We start from the raw sequence: 22,597 nt of genomic DNA on the forward strand, positions 1-22,597 counted from the left end.
CAGACAGGCTTACCATAATTCCTTGGATTTTCTGGACTGGTAAATGAGCATTGGCTTCAACTGAAAATCACCAGCTGTATTAGCAACTAACAAGAAAGTCAGCCTGTACTTTGAAGCTTTGAAGTCAGGCACTGACTTATCCTCTCTAGCTGTGAAAGTCCTAAAAGGTATCTTTTTCCAGTAGAAGGCTGTTTCATCTACATTGAAAAATTGTTGTTTGGTGTAGCCACTTCCATTAAGAATCATAGCTAGATCTTCTGGATAACTTGCTGCAGCTCCTACATCAGCACTTGCTGCTTTACCTTGCACTTTCATGTTATAGAGATGACTTCTTTCCCTCAACCTCATGAACCAACCCCCGCTAGCCTCACATTTCTCTTCTACAGCTTCCTCACCTCTCTCAGCCTTTTCAGAACTGACGCACAGTTAGGGTCTTGTTCTGGATTAGGCTTTGGCTTGAAGGAATCTTATGGCTGGTTTGATCTACCTAGACCACTTCAAACTTTGTTCACATCAGCAATCAGATTGTTTTGCTTTCTTATCATTAGTGTGTTCACTGTAACACTACTTTTAATTTCCTTCAAGAACTTTTCCTTGGCATTCACAACTTGGCTAACTGCAGCAAGAGGTCTAGCTTTCTCCCTTTATTGCCGATGGACATGCCTTCCTAATTAAGTTAAATCATTTTGACATATAATGAGAAATATGCAACTTGTCTTTTCACTTGAGCACTCAGAGGTCATTGTAGATTTATTAACTGGCCTAATTTCAATATTGTTGTATCTTGGGGAATAGGGAGGCCCGAGGAGGGCGAGGGAAATAGGGGAATGACTAGTCATCAGAGGAGCAGTCAGAACACGCACATTTATCTATTAAGCTTGCTGTCTTATATGAATGTGGTTGTGGCACCCCAAAACAATTAAAATAGTAACATCAAAGACTAGTGATCACAGATTACTGTAACAGCTATAATAATAATAATGAAAAAAGTTTTAAACATTGAGAAATTTACCAAAATGTGACAGAGACATTAAGAGACATGAAGTGAGAACATGTTACTGAAGAAAAAAAGGTGCTGATAAATTTGCTCAATTCAGGATTGCCATAAATCTTCAACTTGTAAAAAATGTAGTCTCTGTGAAGTGCAATAAAGCAAAGCCCAATAAAATGAGGTATGCCTGTATTTTGCTTGTTAATAGAATGAACTGCTTGTTAAAGCAAATTTCTCTGCTCAAGTGGAAAACTATTAGAACAAAACAATTTCAATATTTGCAAATGTTCTTTAGTGACTGTTATTTACATAAAAGTTTGAAAATCAATCCTTTAAATGTAAGAGTAATTACTACTATAAAATAATAAAGGTGGAAAGGATCCCCCCTTCTAATTATAAAAATTTTGACTTAAAGTAGATTTTAAAAAATGAGTAGATTAAAATGCTTAATTGTTTCTTTAAAAATATTTGTATAATGTTTAAACTTTATTATAGTAAGAACATTTCACTAACGGCATCACAACTGAAGAAATAAGATAAATTTAAGCAAATGCATGCTAACAGACTTACAGTTGGTGATATCAGGTGGTGCACAGCCATCATTCATATACATACTTGTGGGTTTTGCCACTTTCAAATAAACAAAATCAGATGTGTTCTTTAAGGCAGTTACTGCTTCTTCATGAGTAACTTCTTCTAAACATACGTTATTCACCTAAAAAAAAGTCCCAAAAGACATTTATGACATTTTCACTTGTTTTCTGAGTTCTGGAAACAATTTCACAAAAAGAAAGGGAAAATAAGAGAGTGGTTTAAGGAAAGTAAAGGTATGCCGAAAGAAAATACCCATGTTTGATGTCTATGATCTCAGTAAGTTGTTTATCATGACATGTGAAGTTGTTGAACGTTAACAGAATAGCCCATCTTGATTCCAGCCTCCATCCCTCCTACTCTCCCAGTCTTGATTTTCTCTCATTCTTAGGCATTTAGGAATGTGTGTGGATGCGTTTTAGACCTTTTTTTCTTTAAAGAAATGAAAACATATTAAAATTTTTGTTCTTATCTTAGGGTTTTTAATGTAAGGTACCTTAGAGACTGTTCCATGTTGGGACACAAATTAATAGAATTACTACATTGTAAAAAACCAGCTGCACAGTAGCCCATTGTGTGGCTATATCATAATTTATTAAATATCATGTTAATATTCCCATATTTAAGTTGGAAAACTATTAGAACACAATTAAGCACAAATATTTAAATTGTTCTCCTAAATGGTTTTAGTAAATTTATACTCACTACCACAGAATAGAGTGCCCATCTACTTAGACCTTTGCCAACATTAAACATTATCAACTAATTTAAAAAATCTGTAAAATGATGCATCTTTTAATTTCTACATCAATTAGTTTTAAATTTCTACTTTTGTAATACTCAAGTTGATTTTTTTTTTCAATTATTTTTTGGCCATTCACCTATCTTCTGTATAGAAATATAACTGATTTTTAGGTAGTGATGTATCCTGCAACCAGTACTAATTTATTAGTTCTATTAGCAGGTTCCTAGGATAGTCTATATACAATATGATGACATCTGCAAATATAGTTTTATTTCTTCCTTTCTAATCTGATTTTTTTTTTTTCTTTTTCTTACTTGCCCTGGACGGAATCTCAACTGTAACACTGACTAGAAGTGGTAGTTCATGTCTTTCTAGCAATCTGTCAATTTCATCTAAGTTACCTCAGGTATTAGCACATAGTTACTCATAATAGTCTCTTGTTTTCCCTCTTTCATGCTTGCTTTCAGAAATTTCAGCCTTCTCTCTTTTTTCTTGGCTGGTCTGAAGGTTTGTCATTTTGTTGATTTTTTTTCAGAGGACCAACTTTCAGTTTTGTCAATCTTCTCTACATCTTTTCTATTACCTATTTCATTAATTTCTGCTCTAATCTTTATTATTTCCACCCTTCTGTTTGCTTTAGGTTTGGATTGTTCTTCTTTTTGATACTTTTTTGTTTTGCAAATAAGTAAAACATTATCAACGTTTCTGTTTTAAATTACCATGTATTAACAATATTAACTTTAATATACTTTTCATTTTCCTAATTTGTACCTTTATAATTCACAATTGCAGTTTTTAATATTTTCACAAAAAAATTTAAAGGTCACAGAAGAATAATTTCCCTTCACTGATTATTAACATTGCTTTGCAGAGTCTCAGCAGCATGGTCAGTTTTATGGCTCCACATTACCACGCAAAGCAAGGACTGCCTGCATTTTGAAATACGTATTAAATAGCTGTGGCATACTGTTGAAATACATATTAAATATTAAATAGCTGTGGTATACTGTTGAAATACATATTAAATAGCTGTGGTATACTGTTGGAATACATATTAAATAGCTGTGGTATACTGTTGGAATACATATTAAATAGCTGTGGTATACACTGTTGAAATACATATTAAATAGCTGTGCTATACTGTTGAAATACATATTAAATAGCTGCGGTATACTGTTTCTTTGGTGGCCTACAATAAGCCATGCATCCTGGTACTCACACCCTTGTAAAAATCTCTTTCTACACTGAATTTTGCTTGTCCACGTAACTAGCTTTAGCCAATGAGGTACAGTAGTTGTGAAGGAAAGAGAGGATTGATAAAAACAATACACCAGTGCTTGTCTTCTTTGGAAAGCTTACTTTTGGAACCTAGCCACCATCCTGTGTGAACCTAACCACGCAAAGAGGCCACTGGAGAATTAAGCACCTGGCTAACAGTCCCAGTTGAGTTCCCAGCTAACAGCCAGCTTGCCCACCATACGGGTGAGCCAACCTAACAGCGGATTTTGTGGCCTAGTAAAGCAAAGACAAGTTGTTCCTGCCAAGCCCTATCCAATCTGCAGAATTGTAAACAAATACATGAGTGGTGTTTTTTAGCCATTAATCTTTTTGTTTTCTCACAAATCACTAGATAACTGATACAACAGCTGACACAATTTGCTGAGGGATTCAATGTGGAATGTGTAAGATGATGATCCCAAAGTTTTACACCAGAGAAAAGTTATTTGACCATCTACTAGAGTCTTGTTCTACACGTTAAAAAACAGCCTGGAAACAACCTTGGGAGTGAATAGTAAAAAGGAGAAAATGTACAAGGAGTGAGTTCTGGATTACTTCAATGTTTAGAGGTTACGGATATGAGGAGGCACCAGACATCAGAAAGACAGACTGAAGAGTGGCTACTAAGAAGAGAAATACCAAGATAAAGGGTGACTATTAGGCAAATGAAAAAGTGTTAGAAGGAGGAAGGTGTGTCAAACTCCAGCCAGATAAGTCAATTAAGACGAGGACTGAGAATTGAATGATTCCAGTGTAATTAAGAGAACAAAAGCCTCACTAAAAGTTGATTTAAGAGAGAATGAGTCTTGCCACAATAGTATCAGCACAGGTTGCTTTCTCCTACCACCAAAACCATTTCTAGAGAAACCATAAAGGAAAACATGGTAGCCAAGAAATTAAAAAGCAAAAGTGAGAAAACTAGTGGCAACAGAAGGCTGTCTTGACTGTGTTTGTGTGTGAGTGATGAGTGATGGTGAGACGGTACTGGTTATAGTTTGAGGAAAGAGTGGTGATCTCAGCTGTGAAAGGGTAAGTTAGAGAAACACAGTTCAAGTTCTGCTCTTTCCTTTTCCCCATCATTAACTAAAAAAACAGTCCCCTTGCAACAATAAACAGTACTAAACAGGATGTAGAACAAAGGAATCTTTTATATATTGCTGATGAGCATTTTTACGAGCAGCCTGGAAAACAGGATGGTTTATAAAAAGAATGCTACTAGTAGGATAATCAATAATCCTGTGACAGTCAAGTAAAATTCTTGTACATGTTCACCAGAACACACAGCAGCTCTTCCTAGGAAAATTATTCATAATACCAAAAAAAAAGACTTAAGATTTTGAAAAACCAGTACTTGCTAGTATATTTTTAAAAACCAACTTCCTACTATGCCAGATCCAGTTTATGTGCCTTTTCAGATTCTGCTAGGCCTCGGCTGCTTGCTCAGTGGAGAGTCCTGACTACTATACTACTTTCATCTTGTCTCCTGCCCTTCCCAGTTTTCTCAGCCTCTTCTGGCTGGGACTGGGCATGGCTGATGTGTTCCACACAGTGAGAGCCATAACATGTCACAAACCTATGTCTGACCTGTCTATACCACTGCAACTCGACCATTATTGGGCTTGGGTGAAGTGTTGTGCCATGGAGTATAGGAACTGGCTTCCCTAGAAACTGCACCCAGGGGAGTTGGGTAACACAATCCAAAAGCTTGGGACAAATAACCCCTAGGGGGTAGACAAGGAGGATAAAAGGGGCCAGCAGATAAACCTTTCTTTCTTTCTCTGCATGGCTGGATGTAAGGTTTATGATGCCTGGATGGTTTTTACAGTGTCTGCCTAGAAGACTGTTCTACATGACAAGCAACAAGCTACCTAATAAAATTACAGCCAGCTCAGACACATTCTACCTTCTGTTGGCTCTCGTTCATTCTCTGCTTCACTCCTCATTTTTACTCACTCTAGCCTTCTTGAGATCACACATCCCAATAACACCTTAGCACATTAGCTGTTCTTCAGATTCCATTTCCCTAAGGAACATGGACTGAGATATGGTATGGCTCTGTGTCCCCACCCAAATGTCATCCTGAATTGTAATCCCCACGTCTTGGGGGAGGGACCTTGTAGGAGGTGATTAGATCATGGAGGTGGCTCCCCATGATTGAGTCTCATGAGATGTGATTGTTTTATAAGCATCTGGCATTTCCACTGCTGGCACATCTCTCTCTCCTGCTGGCATGTGAAGAAGGGCGTGTTTGCTTTCCTCGACCCCCCACCATGATTGTAAGTTTCCTGAGGCTGCTGAGTCAATTAAACCCCTTTCCTTTATAAATTACCCAGTCTCCGGTAATTCTTCATAGCAGTGTGAAAACAAACTAATACACTGATGAAGATTGGACAAATAAATTGCAGTACAGACATATGGTGGAATATTACGTAGAGATAAAATGAATGAACTTTAGCTCTAAGCAATGATATGGGTAAGTCTCAGTAAAGCAATACTGAGTGAAAAAAATACTGGAGATGAAAGAAAGTCTCATACAGTGCAATAGCGTTTTGAAAAAGCTTCAAAACAAATAATACTAAACAAAATTATTTAGGCATATGTATGTAATTAAACTTTTTTTTTTTTTTTTTTTTTTTTTTGAGATGGGCTTTCACTCTGTCACCCAGACTGCAGTGCAGTAGGACAATCACAGCTCACTATAACCTCAACCTCCTGGACTCAGGTGATCTTCCCACCTCAGCCTCCCAAGGAGCTGGGACTATAGGTGTATATCACCAGGTCTGGTTAATTTCTGTATTTTTTGTAGAGACAAGGTTTTGCCATGCTGCCCAGGCTGGTCTTACACTCCTGGGCTCAAGCAATCTACCTACCTCGGCCTCCCAAAGTGCTAAGATTACAGACAGGTGTGAGCCACCACACCTGGCCTGATTAAACAATTTTTAAGAAGCAAAGGAATAAGAAACACAAAATGGTTGATGTTCTAATTCTTGGGCTGCGTAATTACTAGGTTTCATTATATTATTAAGTGAAGTAAAACAAAAAAGGGTCATGCATAAACAAATGATGACACTGTTTTATAAACCTAAGGATTATGATGAAACACTGTGCATACAAGCCCTCAACCCTTCAGCAACAACAAAGGAATAAAAGGAAAAGAGAGGAAGAGCTAGCAGAGAAAACAGAAATGACAAATAAAGATATTACCAAGAATCATTTTTTAGGATTTGATACAGCAAGGCTAGTATTTGCTAATTTAAACATCATTTAGACCTTTTTGGTATGGAGAAATTCCAGTATCTGTTAGAAAAAAACAGACAACAAAATGATTTAAAAGACAACAGATTTCTTATACTTACTGCTAGAAGTTTATCTCCAATCTGAAGTTTGCCATCCTTATGTGCTGCACCTCCTTCAATTATTTTGGTTACATAGATGCTATTATCCCCAGGAATATGCTGATTTCCAACACCTCCGGCAATGCTAAACCCAAGACCTGTTCGGAAAACAGTTCTAGATTCTCATCCGTAAATATGAACTTAAGCTCAGAAAGAAATGGTTGAAAACTACAAGGTAATAATTCCATCACACTAATATTTTTTAAAGAAAATAATCTATTTAGTTATCTACTAGTATATGTTCTGCAATCAAGGGACACTTATAAATACAGCTGCTCCTAGAGTTACAAATAGATTCCTTTTATCCCATGTTCCTTCTTAATATCTTTTCACAAATGCACTTGTTATTCCAAAGTGACATTGCAAAATCATGTTTTTTGTTTCCATCATAACTATGCTTACCTACAGTTTTAATATTTTCACAAGAATAAGATTATTGAGAAGAAATAACAACATTGTTTGGTGGTGGTGGGCAGAACCAACAGGCTTTAAAAATGTGAATACCTTTGTTCTTTTTCAATATTCTATGAATTAACAATTTTAAGTAAGGAATTTCTGTAATTCTTAAATCCCGTAGCTTCAATATCAGATAATTTCTCAGCTCTCCATTCCTTTTTCATTTGTTGACATCCTCCCTCTTCCATGAAGCCACATATTGACTATTTCCATTTATCCTCAAGCCATCAATGTTTTAAAAATTTAGCAATCACATCTTAACAGTCCTTTACTGCAGATGTAACTGCTCATAATACATATTATAAACACTTCTTTTAACTGAGCCTGTGTATCTGCATTTAAAGTACTTTGTAGATTATCACAAGTTAATATCAATAGTATACTTCAAAGTGTTCAAGGACACAAATATTTCACTCTTTTAATGCTAGAAGTCTTCAATATAAGAATACTTAATACAAATAGGGACAAATCCACTTATAAAACAAGTAGATATTTTGTTCCCTACTTTTAAAAACTCTTAAAAACATGCTGAGCAAATATTGAATATAAAAATCATAAAAAACTTATATAAATTTATATATATGCTCACTGCAGTAAAATGTATAAAAGTATACATCGATAAACGTAAGAATTTTGGGCCAGGTGCAGTGGCTCACACTTGTAATACCAGCACTCTGCAGGGCTGAGGTGGGAGAACTGCTTGAGCCCAGGAGTTTGAGACCAGCCTAGGCAATGCAGGGAGACCTCCGTCTCTACAAAAAATAAAAAAAATCAGCCCAGCGTGGTGGTGTGTGCATGTAGTCCAAGCTACTTGGGACGGTGAGGTGGGAGGATCGCTTGAGCTCAGGAGGCTGAGGCTGCAGTAAGCCATGACTGCACCACTGGACTCCAGCCAGGGTGACAGGGCAAAACCCTGCCTCAAAAAACAAAAAAAACCCCCGCAAAAAAAGGAACTTTTCAAATGCTGCAATCTTGGTAGAAATGTAAATATTCTAAAATGCTATGTAAGACAAAAATCAGTAGAAATAACAGAGAAATTAAAATCCACTCAAGTTCTGTAGAATATTACTAATATTGTTAATCTTGGAATGTATGTCACAGATAAAATTCATAGGTATATTTAACTCAGAGATTCCTTAAAGATTTATCTTAGTTTGACTTACCACATACCTTTAGGACCTTTAATGAGCTTTATTTCCATTATTTTTTCTGACACTGGTTTCCTTCTTTTTACATACAAGCGTACAATAGACCCTGCTTCTTTCAGTGCTTCAACTGCTTTGCTATGTGTTACATCACAAACATCTACTTCATTTACTCGTAATATACAGTCATTGACCCTGAGAAAACAATTAAATATTAAAAATAAAAATTAAATATAATTTAAATATTAATTTTCCACTTTACCAATTTTTTGTTACTTCCTTTTTAAGGTAAAGAGAATTATAAATAATTCTGGAGTAATTCCAGAAAACATAAATGAAGAAAGTGTATCAAAAACTAATATAAACAAATACAAACATTTCCCAAGGGCCAGCAAAAGGAACAAAAGAAATAATGAAAATAATAGATTATATAAAAATGTTAAATAATAATTACAGCTACCATTTGTATACTTACTGCATGCTTATTCTGTGTAGGCATTAAGATACACTTTATAAAAAATAGCAAACATTTATTTAGCACTAAACACATGCCAGGCACTTTCTTGGTATTTTAACCCTCATGACACCTGTAAGCTTAATATATATTTTAATCCCTATTTTACAGATGGAGAACCTGAGGCACAAAGAATTTAAATAACTTTCCTAAGGCCACCCAGATAATAAGTGACAGAGCTGTGATTCAAAGATAAGAAAACTGAGGCTCACATCACGAGTTTAAGGTCACAGAGATAGTGTGAAAACTGAGATAAACTAAAAACAATTTTCTGAGTGCCTATTCCAACCTATATATTAGACATAAAACAATGAAGTTATTTTTTGAAATTTATATAAAGATTAGGTCACTTAATTCAAAGGTTTTGTAGGTAAAGAACTTCTAATTTGCCATGGTGTTATGTTTTTTAAAAGTCTGATTTGTTCCCAGTCTTAGCCTTTTCCCTAGTCCTGGTCTCTCTGATTGCATGGTATTCCATCAGGAAAAAAGGATGGTCATCTCAAATTGGGTAGAGAGGGTAAACAAAACATAATTAAAATATTAAAACTGGTCCTGACAAGCTTCTACATCTAACAGAATCAGGAAGTAAATGTCTATGTTTACATGAATGGTCAAATGATTAATTTTTATATCTATTTGATTTCATTAATATACCACCTGTCATATCCAGTGAGAATTAAAGCTTAGAAATTAAAAAACTGCATAAGGTACCAACATCCTTAAAATAAGATGCTGTTTTTAACAGACTATATAAACTCTTTAGTCCTAAAACTTCAGGCTATTTTAACAACAAACAAGGAAATAGGAAAAATGACATAATTTATTGACCCCCAAAAAATCAAAGTTTGCAAAATATATCTTCCAAAATGGAACACTAAATTTAACCAGAGACAAATGTTATTTTCATCTAGTCAATTAAGAAAATATATTATTTAAAGTTTGCATATACTTCAGTCTTTGTGGTGTGGGATTCAACATGGATGTGTGATCCTCTATCCTCCGTATATTAAGTAAGTTTATATACATGTTTCCCAACCAGAGAGGAAATGGAAAATATTCTGTGAGTGTATTTGAAAACACAAAGGGAAACTCATGATTTCTATAAATATGCTCACAAACATTTAAACCATCAACCAAATTTAATATTCAAAATGTTATAATATCTAAGATAAAACTGGAGTCCTAAATGAAAACAGGAAAACAATGCTTAGAGCATAATCATCTTATTCATTGACTTGAATGTTGTTAAAGCATCTACCCTATGTCAGTTATCATGATAGTGTTTGTTATTTGTATTTATCCCTTATCCAGTCTGCTTCAAGAAAAATACACAAAGTGGATTCAGCATCACAATAAAAAGCGCAAAACATACCGCAATCTTCCATCTTGGGCGGCTGCTCCCCCTGTGATAATTTTGGTAATGAAAATACTTGAGTCATCTCCAATGTGTGGGTTGTCTGTACCTCCTGCAATGCTGAAACCAAGCCCTGAATTTCCCTGAAGATAGAAGAAAAAAATTGAGACTGAATATGATTTATCTTTATTGACAGGTTCCTGTCATTAAAGGATGCAGAAACTGTACTAACATAAGGAACACAACAAATAAAGGTATATGGGTGAGTAATATAAAGATTCTAAATTAAATGGACTTGTTCTGGAGGAAAGTCCTTTCAGAGGCATTACTGCTGAACAGGTGAGGTTCAAGAAAATACACCAAGGACTTTTGAAGTATACTCCACAGTTCTTTCTTTAAAAGTATGTGCAACATGTTGTTGGATTAGTCACCCATCTGCAGAGGTGCCACTATAAGTCTGTTTCTTTTAGACTGCACCTCAGCCATGTTTGGTAGTGCACATCTCTCCTAAGAGACAAATGCTGAAGTGATCTTCCCACTGTTATTTCTGAGTAGGTAAAACCCATGTATTGTTTTAGCCTTTAAAAAAGGGGGTGGCGATGGTGCTTTTCTTCTGCTAACTTGACATCAGCTTATTTTTAAATGATCAAATTGTAGCTAAGTGATAGCTGCCATCAATCCTTGACATGTTTAACCAATATACCTGATTAGCAAATGGCATTTTTTCATACTGACTGAAAGTCTAACCTGAGAACTTAATATTGGTGAATTTTCTTGACAGCAAAGTAAATTTTGCCAAAGCAGCTCTACTTTTTGCTTGTTTAATGAACTGGAGAAACAAGATTTCTGAATATTTTCTTCACAGAAAGGCTACAAAAAGCCTTTAAAAATAATTGATTTAAGCAATGGTATTAAAAAATGTTTATTTCTCCAAGAATGTTCTAACTGAATTTCAGGCGACTCAAGTAAGCAAATATATGTGGACCTATCATTTAACTGTTAGTATTAAACAGTGTAAACACTCACTCTACCACCACTTGTCTTAAAATTCTATTTTAATAAAAAAAGTTTTTCAATCTAACTTCATGAATTACCTGAATCTTAAGAACAGTACCAGTGGATTATGGGACGTTACCAAATTACTTAGGTACTCAAGTTCTTCAACCAGTGAAAAATACAATGTATAGTCCTGACTAGACAAAAGGAATTTAAAAGGCCCTGGGAAAGGATAAAGAATCAATAAAATAAAAAGGAGACATCACAAACTACTATATTAAAATATGTACAGTACATTAATACTGTGCTTACTTGAATATTACTCCAGCAGCCACCTAACTTGAGCAGATTATCCGAATTTAAGTAGAAGGCAATAAAGATATACATGTAAGAGATTCTCTCAGATTTATTTTTCTCAGATTCGATTCCAATATACACAAATCTAATTATCTAGGATTTTAGTCTTGAATATACACACATTTAGTTACTTAAGAAATCTGCTTGTGTGAAACACTAAATTTCCATAAAATGCTAGCCAGATAAGGTGGCATTACTATTATAACATACAATAAAAATTGAATGCAGATATTCTTTTTTCTTTTTTTTAGACGGAGTCTCGCTCTGTCACCCAGGCTAGAGTGCGATCTCGGCTCACTGCAAACTCTGCCTCCTGGGTTCAAGCGATTCTCCTGATTCGAGTAGCTGGGATTACAGGTCTGCGTTACCACACCTGGCTAATTTTTGTATTTTTAGTAGAGATGGAGTTTTGCCATGTTGGCCGGGCCGGTCTTGAACTTCTGGCCTCAAGTGATTCACCTGCCTCGGCCTCCCAAAGTGCTGGGATTACAGGTGTGAGTGCAGATATTCTTAAGGGAAAAACATACCTTAAGAAAATTTACACATCTGAAATTGTACCCTTAAGTCATTTTCTGATTGGGGGGGTATACCATAATTAGTTTTTAATACAGCTCTGTCTGTTAGAAGTATGGTTATTTTGCTAGAAAAGAAAATTGATACAATGACCATGTTACTTGTATACTACTTACTTAATATGAACAATACTTCATTATCATATGCATATAAACAATATAAACAAAATTAAAAAGCAAGAAAAATCTGAGAAACTATCACAATCTAGAGGGGTCTAAGGCGGCAGGATAACTAAACGTAATGTAGTTTCCTGGATGGGCCTCTGGAAGAGAATAATACAAAAAGTAAGGAAATAGAGACTTCAGTTAATAATAATGTATGAATACAGGTGTATTAGTTGAAATAAATGTAAATCTCTAGTAATAAAATATGTTAACAATAGAGGAGGCTGAATCCAGAGTAAATGGAAACTCTTGGGACTATCTTTACAACTTCTTTGCAAATCTAAAACTATTTTAAAATAAAAAGTTTATTAAAAAAAATAAGGTTACTAAAGAAAAGGCAAATGTTTTGAAAATACCTTGGCCAATTTTATGAACTGGGAACTTAGAAAACATCATATAGTTCTGTTTTTGAAAGATCTCCCTTGGATTCTATATGAAAAAGCAGTATATTGCAAAGTTCTTTAAAACAACAGATGAAGATAATAGTTTTTACCCTTTCAAGTGTGATTTCTTCATATTCATAATCTGCATCTGTGCCATTAACCTACAGGGGAAAAGAAAAGCAGCTCAGAAACTTAAGAGTGTAAAGTCTGAAATGGCAAGGCAAAATTTTTTTATGATTTATTAACGAAAACCTGTTAAATGTGACAGTAATCAAACACAATAGCTTCATTTTAATAATTCTGGGGAAGATTTTCAAGGAATGGAAAAACACAAATGTGATTAATGAGTTGACAACATTCGTGGTATCATGACTTTCAAATCCAGGATAGGTACATTCAGCTTTTAATAGTTTCAACCTCTGATCCTTCTCTGTCTTGATCCACTCATCTAATCAGTTGCAAACTGTCTGATTTGAACACTTCAATTTTTCTGAAAATCATCACCTCTTCACTCTCATTTCTAATACCTTTCTTCAGGCCTTGTTAAACCTCCTCTGGAATGGAATACTGTCGATGCAGTCTGCCTAATCGCTTAGATTAGTATTCCCCATTGCCCAAATCACTGTGTTTTAAACAGATGGATCTTTTTTGTTTTGTTTTGTTTTTTGAGATAGAGTCTCGCTCTGTCGCCCAGGCTGGAGTGCAGTGGCATGATCTCAACTCACTGCAAGCTCCGCCTCCCGGGTTCACACCATTCTCCTGCCTCAGCCTCCCGAGTAGCTGGGACTACAGGCGCCTGCCACCACGCCTGGCTAATTTTCTGTATTTTTAGTAGAGATGGGGTTTCACCGTGTTAGCCAGGATGGTCTCATCTTCTGACCTCGTGATCCGCCCGCCTCGGCCTCCCAAAGTGCTGGGATTACAGGCGTGAGCCACCGTGCCTGGCAACAGCTGGATCTTTTTAAAGCCCATAACATACTTCCTCTAAAACTTTCAGAACTCTCCCTTCCTAGAAACATCCAAACTCTATGGCTTGGTAATCACGTCTTTGAATGAACTGACCCCAATGTACCACTCCCCTTCATTCTTCACCTCTTCATAAGCCTTACATACCAACCCTTTCTGTGAACGACTTGCTCTTTCCATTACATATCCTGCAATTTTCCACTTTGACATCTACAATTTTGTGCTTCCTTGGTCACAAATTTCACTTACATGTTTTATGTCAAAATCAGTCATCATTCAAGATATCTTGGTCACAATTTATCTCCCTCCAATTTATTTCCTAGTCTCTCCTGAAAGAAGTTAACTCCTACAGTAAAGGCCACTGGTGCAACAAGTCCCTGGAATCAGATGAACGTGGGTTTGAATCCTTCCTTTAAAATTTCTCGTGATATGAGGCTGGGCAAAACTCTATCTAAATCAAATGCGGATTGTGATAAATTCTACTTCTGAACATGGCTCACATCTTCCATTCCAGACATTCTTTTGCAGTATGACTAAATCACCCTACCATCAAAAGGAGTCTCTTTCCTCTCCCATTAGATCTAGGCAAGCCCTGTGACTAGCTTTGACTAAAAATAAATGTGGCAAAAATGATGCTGTGTGATTTCTGAGACTAGGTCATCTGATGCCTGATAGTATTTGCCTTTGCTTGGAATGTATTTTCTTTAGAACCCAGCAGTTATAACATGAGGAAAACTCAAACAGCCTACAGGGAGATCTAACCAACAGAGAACCAAAACCCTTGGCCAAAAGCCCCAGCTACACTCCTAAACAGCAGTCAGCACCAACGATCGGCCACGTGAATAAGGCTATTTGGACCTCCCAACCTTGTCCAGTACCCTAACCCACACCACGTAAAGCAGAGCCATCCAATTCATTATGAGAAAAAATGAACTGTTGTTCTTTTAAGCCACTAAGCTTCAGGGTAGTTTGTTATGCAATGATAGATAACCACAAGAGAAATAACAAAACCTACATAAGCTACTTTGCTTTCTTAACCATACTATGAAAAGTAGCCCTTAATTCAGGTCTAATATAGGGACCAGGAGTTTCTTCACTGAGAACTTTTGAAGCCCATCTCTACTACCCTTTTGGGTTCTTAACTCTTGTGATTCTCCTAGATTCAAATCCTATTACTATTTTGTTCCCTCTTCTTTCTCATCTATAGACATTTTCCTCTGATTGTATGTTATAAAGGCATTTATATAGAGAGAGCTGGGATTTCACTCTGTTACCCAGGCTGGAATGCAGTGGCATAGTCATAGCTCATTGCAGCCTCAACCTGGACTCAAGTGATCCTCCTGCCTTAGCCTCTTGAGTAGGTGAGACTACAGGCACATGCCACCACGCCCAGCTAAGTTTACTTTTATTTGTTTTTCACAGAGATGGGGTCTATGTTGCCCAGGAGCTCGCTTGCTTGCGCTCTCTCTCTCTCTCTCTCACACACACACACACACACATACACACACGTAAAACTTCTTTATCTCAGTTTAGGAGGAGTAACTTCAAGAGATGTGTTGATCATGTCTGTACATCTAGAGTACAGGAGGGCTACCCATGTGTATATCACGCCCACTTGACAGGAAGTCCTTTGTTACGAGTAAAATTTTTATTTGCAGCAATATCCCCTTTCTTATTCTAAAGGTTATTTGTATCATCTTGTTTCTTGCTCAAGACTTGCTAAAAGTCTATCAGTCTTTATCGAATTAGCAGTTTTAACATTATTGATGAATCTGTTACATTTCATGGTATTACTTTCTGTTTTTAACAGTTCTTTAGTCCCTTAATTTTCTAAAAAAGATTTTTGAGTTGAATGCTCAATTTATGCTTACTCTATTCTGTTTTTAGAAACCTCAAAGTTTACCAGTTTTCCTTGGCATATGGATTAGGCCAAACCCCACAACTGCTAGCTGCATTGAGCTCCATTTTTGTTCATTTGTTTATTTCTAAATAATCTAAAATTTTATTTTCGAAAACATTTCCAAATGAGTGTGCTTATATGGCCCTTTTGGCATTAACGTAAAATTTTGATACTGTGACCTTACGATTTCTGTCTTAAGGAATCTGAAATTTTTCACCTTTAAGTTTCCTCACAAGGTAGGTGCTCAGTAAATATTCCTGGTGCTTAATTTAATGCCAATTCATGATACAGGTTTCTAAGCAGCACAGAAAGGGGGCTTTTTAGGTAGCAGTGAGTACTTTTAAAAAGATGAAACATGAGGTGGCCATACAGACCACTAGTAACTTTATTCCTTAATCCTCAATTGTTTGAAACTGTCTGATAATTTCAAATACTGAGACAATTCTATAACATTAAACATACATTAAGCTTCTAAGGGCCAAAAGTATAGTATCGAAAACATACGTGTGTGTGTGTGTGTGTGTGTGATGAGAACATTTACAATCTACTCTCAGGAATTTTCAAGTGTACAATACATTGTTACTAACTCTAGTTGCCACGTTATACAACACATCTTGTGGCGTTACTTCTCCTAAATTGAAATTTTATAATCATTTGACCATCATTTCCTCAATCCCTCCCCACTATCCCCAGGTAACCACCACTCTACTCTGCTTTGACTTTTTAACATTCGATCGTGCAGTATTTGCCTTTCTGTGCCTGGTTTATTTCATTGAACATAATGTCATCCAGGTTCATCCATGTTGTCACAAATGACAGAATTTCCTTCTTTTTAAAGGCAGAACAGTATTCCACTCTGTATATATACCACATTTTCTTTATCTACTTCATGTGGCAACAGACACAGGTTGTTTCCGTATCTTGGCAATTGTGACTAATGCCGCAATGAACACTGGAGCCAGGTATCTCTCTGATGTATTGATTTTCTTTGCTTTGGATACGTACTCAGAAGTAGGATTGCTGATCACATGGTAGTTCTATTTTTAATTTTGGAGGAACCTCCACACTGTTTTCCACAATGGCTGTACTAATTTACATTCCCACCAACAGCATAGAAAGGTTCCCTTTTCTCTATACCACTGCCAAGACTTATCTTGTCTTTTTTTATAACAGCCATCCTAATGGGTGTGAAGTGGTATCTCATTGTGGTTTTAATATGCATTTTCCTGATGATTGGTGATGTTAAGCATTTTTAAATATACTTGCTGGACATTTGGTCTTTTTGTGTGTGTACAATGATCTTTCAGGTCCTTTGTCCATTTTTTAAAATGAGTTGTTTTCTTGCTATTTATTTATACTTTTAACTCTGTTGCCCGGCCTGGAGGGCAGTGGTGTGATCACAGCTCACTGCAGCCTTTAACTCCTGGGCTCAAGCAATCCTTCCACCTCGGCCTTGTGAGTAGCTAGGACTACAGGCGTGTGCCATCACGCTCGGCTAATTTTTAAAATTTTTTCTAGAGACAAGGTCTCATTATATTGCCCAGGCTGGTCTCAAACTCCTGAGATCAAGTGATCCTCCCACTCTGGCCTCCCAAAGTGCTGGGATTATGGGCGTGAGCACCAGGCCTGACATGTTTTCTTGCTATTGATTTGAGTTCCTTATAAATTTTGTAATATTAACCCCTTGTCAGACTTATAGTTCACAAATATTTTCTCCCATTCTGTAGGCTGTCTCTTCACTCTGTTGATTGTTGCTTTTGCTGGGCAGAAGCTTGATGCAATCCCATCTGTTTATTTTGTTTTCATTGCCTATGCTTTTGGGTTTCAAAATATCTGCTCAGTCTAATGTCAAGAAGCTTTTCCCTTATGTTTTTTTTTTTTTTTTTTTTGAGATAGAGTCTCACTCTGTCGCCCAGGCTGGAGTGCGGTGGCATGATCTGGGTTCACCACAAACTCCACCTCCCAGGTTCAAGCGACTCTCCTGCCTCAGCCTCCCAAGTAACTGGGATTACAGGTGCACGCCACCATGCTTGGCTAATTTTTGTATTTTTAGTAGAGATAGGGTTTCACCATGTTGGCCAGGCTGGTCTCGAACCCCTCACTTCAGGTGATCCGCCCACCTTGGCCTCCCGAAGTGCTGGGATTACAGGCGTGAGCCTCCGTGCCCTGCTGCTTTTCCCCAATGTTTTCTTTCAGTAGTTTTACAATGTCAGTTCTTAACATTTAAATCCTGAATCCATTTCAAGTTGATTTTTGCATATGGTATGAGATAAGGGTCCAATTTCATTTATCTGCACGTGGATATCCAGGTACTGTAATACCATATATTGAAGAAACTGTCCTTTCCTTGCCATTTCTGTTGAAGATCAGTTTACCATAAATGTGTAGATTAATTTCTGAGCTCTCAATTCTACTTCATTCCACTGGTCTGTCTGTTTTTGTGCCAGTACCATGCTGTTTTCATTACCACAGCTTTGCAGCACATTTTGAGATCAGGCAGTATGATGCCTTAAACTTTGTTCTTTCTGTTCAAGATTGCTTTGGCTATTTGGGGTCTTTTGTGGTTCCACTTGAATTTTAGAAGGATATTTTCTACTTTTACAAAAAATATCACTGAAATACTGAACGGGACTACATTGAATCTATAGATCGTTTTGGGTAGTATGACTGTTTTCACAATATTAATCTCCCCAACCATGAAATGGGGTATCTTTCCATTTATCTGTGTTTTCTTCAATTTTATTCATCAATGTTTTATAGTTTTCACTGTACAGATATTTCACTTCTTCGGTTAAATTTATTCCTATGCATTTTATTTTATTTTATTTTTTGGTGCTACTGTATTTGGCATGAAATGAAAGAGGAGACATTAAAACTGTTATTACAGAAATACAAAAGATCATAAGGAACTATATGCCAACAAACTGGATAACCAAGAAGGAAGACAATCTTCTAGAAATGTAAACCTGCTTAGATTGAATTATGAAAAAACAGAAATTCTGAACAGAGCATTACAAGTCTGATTATCAGTAATCTAAGATCTTCTATCAAAGAAAAGCCCAGAGTGCGATGGGTTCATGACTGAATTCTACCAAACATTTAAAGAAGAACTAATACCAATCCTTCTCAAACTCTCCCCAAAAACTGAATAGGAAATACCAAACTCTTTCAAATTCTTTCAAATTCATTTTACAAGGCCATAATTACCCTGAAACCAAAGCCGGACAAGAACACTATAAGAAAAGAATATTTCAGGCTGATATAACTGATAAACATAGATTTAAAAATCCTCAACAAAATACTAGCAATTCAAAGCACATTAAAAGGATCATTCACCACAATCAAGTGAGATTTAACCTGGGGAGGTAATGATGGTTCAACAAATGAACACCAACAAATGTGATATACCACATTAACAAAATGAAATTTAAATTTTAAATTTTATTAAATTTTGGCTGGGTGCAGCGGCTCATGCCTGTAATCCCTGCACTTTGGGAGGCCGAGATGGGCAGATCACCTGAGGTCAGGAGTTTGAGACCAGCCTGGCCAAAATGGCGAAACCCTGTCTCTACTAAAAATACAAAAATTAGCTGGGCCTGGTGGCAAGTGCCTGTAATCCCAGCTACTCGGGAGGCTGAGGCAGGAGAATCACTCGAACCGGGAAGACAAAGGTTGCAGTGAGCTGAGATGGCGCCATTGCGCTCCAGCCTGGGGAACAAGAGGGAAACTCCGTCTCTCACACACACACACACACACACACACACACACACACACACACACACACGCACACACAAAATTATTAAATTTTAATCAATTTAAGCAGCAAAATGGGGCTTGTGGCTACTTTACTGGATGGCACAGCTCCAGCTGAATCATTCCATTAAGCCCATCTTTGTCCATTCAAAACGCAAGCATACAGTCTCTTTCTTTTGCTTTCTCCCTCCTCTCCCTCTCCTACCCCGCCCCCCCCCCCCCATCCATTTTTGGGGGCTATGATTGGCAAGACACCAAATTTACAGATTAGTCTGGGATGAAGATCTTCACATTATTTTCCTGCTCAGCACCATGAACTTTTCCCCACCTAAGTACTCTTTCATGCCACTCAGTAAAGTTTCACGGTTTTCTTACTACAAACTATATATTTAATTTTTAGCTGATCGCTAGATATTTCACATTTTTATTAATACAGTTAATGGAGCCATATTTCCAACTGGTTGTTGCTGGTATAATGGAATAGCATTTACTGTTTAACTTTTAAATTGTACAAGTTTATCTTTTTAGTATAATTAAAGGCTTCTGTACAATTTTAGCCTTTACTTATAGGTAATGAAGTAGAGAAAAATTTATGACAGATATTCTCAGTCCTTTATTGGCCCAAGGATTTTAAGTTTCTAATCAGTTAACGCTGATATATTCAAACAGGACAAATCCTATTACATTAAAGGTATAAGACTTGTCCAAGGGAAGATAAAGAAGCCTAATTTACTAATTCCTTACGTTTAGGTTCAATTCAATAATACTTTTCTAACTATAGAGTAATATTTCAAAATCCAACATGTTATCAGTATTTGTGACTCATCGTTAATAATAATGCATAATCACAGGCAATTAAAAACCTCAAAGCTGGCTGGGTGCAGTGGCTCACGCCTGTAATTCCAGTACTTTGGGAGGCCGAGGTGTGTTGAGGCCAGGAGTTTGAGACCAGCCTGGCCAACACAGTGGAACCCCATCTCTACTAAAAACAGAAAAAATTGGCTGGGTGTGGTGGTGCACGGCCTATAATCTCAGCTACTCAGGAGGCTGAAGCATGGGAATCATGTGAACCCCAGAGGTGGAGGTTGCAGTGAGCCAAGATCGAGCTGCTATACGCCAGCCTGCGTGACACAGCAAGATTCTTATCTCAAAAATACAAAAAACTCTCAAAGCCTATACCATCACAAAGCAAAACTCTAAAAATAAAAATGTATTAGAAAAAGAAATGTTCTTTCTAATGAAAAATTAACATAACTAAATATAAAATAATAGCCCTCAAACAGCTTACTTAAAAGTGTTTCCTAAATAATGAATTTAGGTCACTTAAAAAATATTGTAGCTATATATTATATTACATGTGGAAAAACTGAAGCTTTTATTATGTAATAAACCTACCAAAGTTCAATGGAGTGAATTTTCCTAACTTTCAGTCTTCATGTTTTGTCTTAAGGAAAATAAAGATAGGGGAATAGATTGGAACTTTTTCAACAGATTACTTCATTTCCTTCTCTTTACTGGATCCAGTAAGAACTCAAAATTTTGTGTGTAATTTTGCCTTCTTTCAATGTTTTTACTACTTAAGGATAGAATAGGATGGAGAATCAAACCCAAAGCCAATGAAATTATAGTATCAATTAATACTTAAGATTGCATATAATATATCACACTTAAGGGCAAAATACTGAAAGCTTTCCCTTAATAATCAGGAACACAACAAGGATGCTTGCTTTCACTACTTCTATTAAATACTGTAATAGAGGTTTTAGCCAGGGAAATTACAGGCAAGAAAGAGAAATCGCATCCAGAAGTTGGTGAAGGATAAAGATGGCAGATGGGGGCAGGACTAGCTTGCAGCTCCTGCTTGGATGGACAGAGGAGCTGTGGACACCCACATCGTGAACTTTTGCTCCAAGAACTATCGCAGGAACATACCAGAAAAGCCGAGATAATCCACAGAGCCTCTGAAGGCACTAGATCGCCACTGCAGGCTCCTTGAGACACTGAAAAGCTGTGAGTCTCCTTGCTTTCTCAGTGGGTAGGCTCATGGTCTGGGGCAAGTTCTCAGCCCTGGTCACCTGCTGCCAGGAAATAGGCTTGGTGCTGTTGAGGGGGCATGGTGGGAGTGAGACCAGCCTTTAGGGCTGTGGACTGTGCAGGAGCAGGGTGAGGCCTGTGACTGCCAGCTTTCCCCCATTTCCCTAGTGACCTGTATGTCTCAGCAGAGGCAGCCATAAGAGGCAGCCGCAATCCCCCTGGGAACGAAACTCCATTGTCCTGGGAACCACACCCCCATTCCCCACAGCAGCTGCAGCAAGCCCCATCCAGGAAGAGTCTGAGCTCAGATGTGTCTATCCCTGCCCCAACCTGGTGGTCTTTATCAATCAACCCTGGTAGTCAAAGGCAAAGGTCACAATCTTTTGGGAGCTCTATGGCCCTGCCCACTGCCTGAGAAACCTGAAAACTTAACCAGGCGTCCCTAGGGCAAGTCTGCATCCTCCCTACAGTACTGCGGCTGATGCCCTCTTGACAGTGTCACCTCCTGGCTTGAGGACAACCAACACAAAACCAGCGCACCAAACAAAAATACAACCAAGGACCCTCACAGAGTCCACTTTATTCCCCTGCTCCCTCCACCAGAGCAGGTGCTGGTATCCATGGCTGAAAGATCTGATGATAGATCACATCACAGGACTCTTTGCAGACACCCCCCAGTAACAGCCTGGAGCCTAGTAGATCTGCTGGGTGGCTAAACTCAGAAGAGCAAACACAGTCACTGTAGTTTGGCTCTCAGGAAGCCCCATTCCTAGGGGAAGGGGGAGAACACCACATCAAGAGAGCACCTGTGGGACAAAAGAATCTCAACAGCAGCCCTTGAATTCCCTCTGACATAGTCTACCCAAATGAGAAGGAACCAGAAAAACAATTCTGGTAATATAAAAATACAAGGTTCTTTAACAACCCCAAAAGATCACACCAGCTCACCAGCAATGGATCCAAGCCAAGATGAAATCTCTGGCAGGGATAGCATTAGGAGAC

At 37.3% G+C, this 22,597-nt stretch overlaps 1 protein-coding gene across 20 annotated transcripts in view; it reads right to left on the reverse strand.

Moving 5' to 3' along the window:
- The window catches only part of DLG1 (discs large MAGUK scaffold protein 1), a 192,127-nt gene that overhangs the window by 86,691 nt on the left and 82,839 nt on the right, over positions 1-22,597 (reverse strand). For all 20 annotated transcript variants that reach the window (XM_030823041.1, XM_030823038.1, XM_030823037.1 and 17 more), the window contains 5 exons: positions 13,053-13,103; positions 10,488-10,612; positions 8,627-8,796; positions 6,962-7,098; positions 1,562-1,706 (listed from right to left, as the gene is read on the reverse strand). In XM_030823041.1, the coding sequence (XP_030678901.1) occupies positions 1,562-1,706; positions 6,962-7,098; positions 8,627-8,796; positions 10,488-10,612; positions 13,053-13,103 (628 nt within the window). The remainder of the gene's footprint in view (positions 1-1,561; positions 1,707-6,961; positions 7,099-8,626; positions 8,797-10,487; positions 10,613-13,052; positions 13,104-22,597) is intronic.

Source organism: Nomascus leucogenys, chromosome 11, assembly GCF_006542625.1.
Source record: "Nomascus leucogenys isolate Asia chromosome 11, Asia_NLE_v1, whole genome shotgun sequence".
Lineage (NCBI taxonomy): Eukaryota > Metazoa > Chordata > Mammalia > Primates > Hylobatidae > Nomascus > Nomascus leucogenys.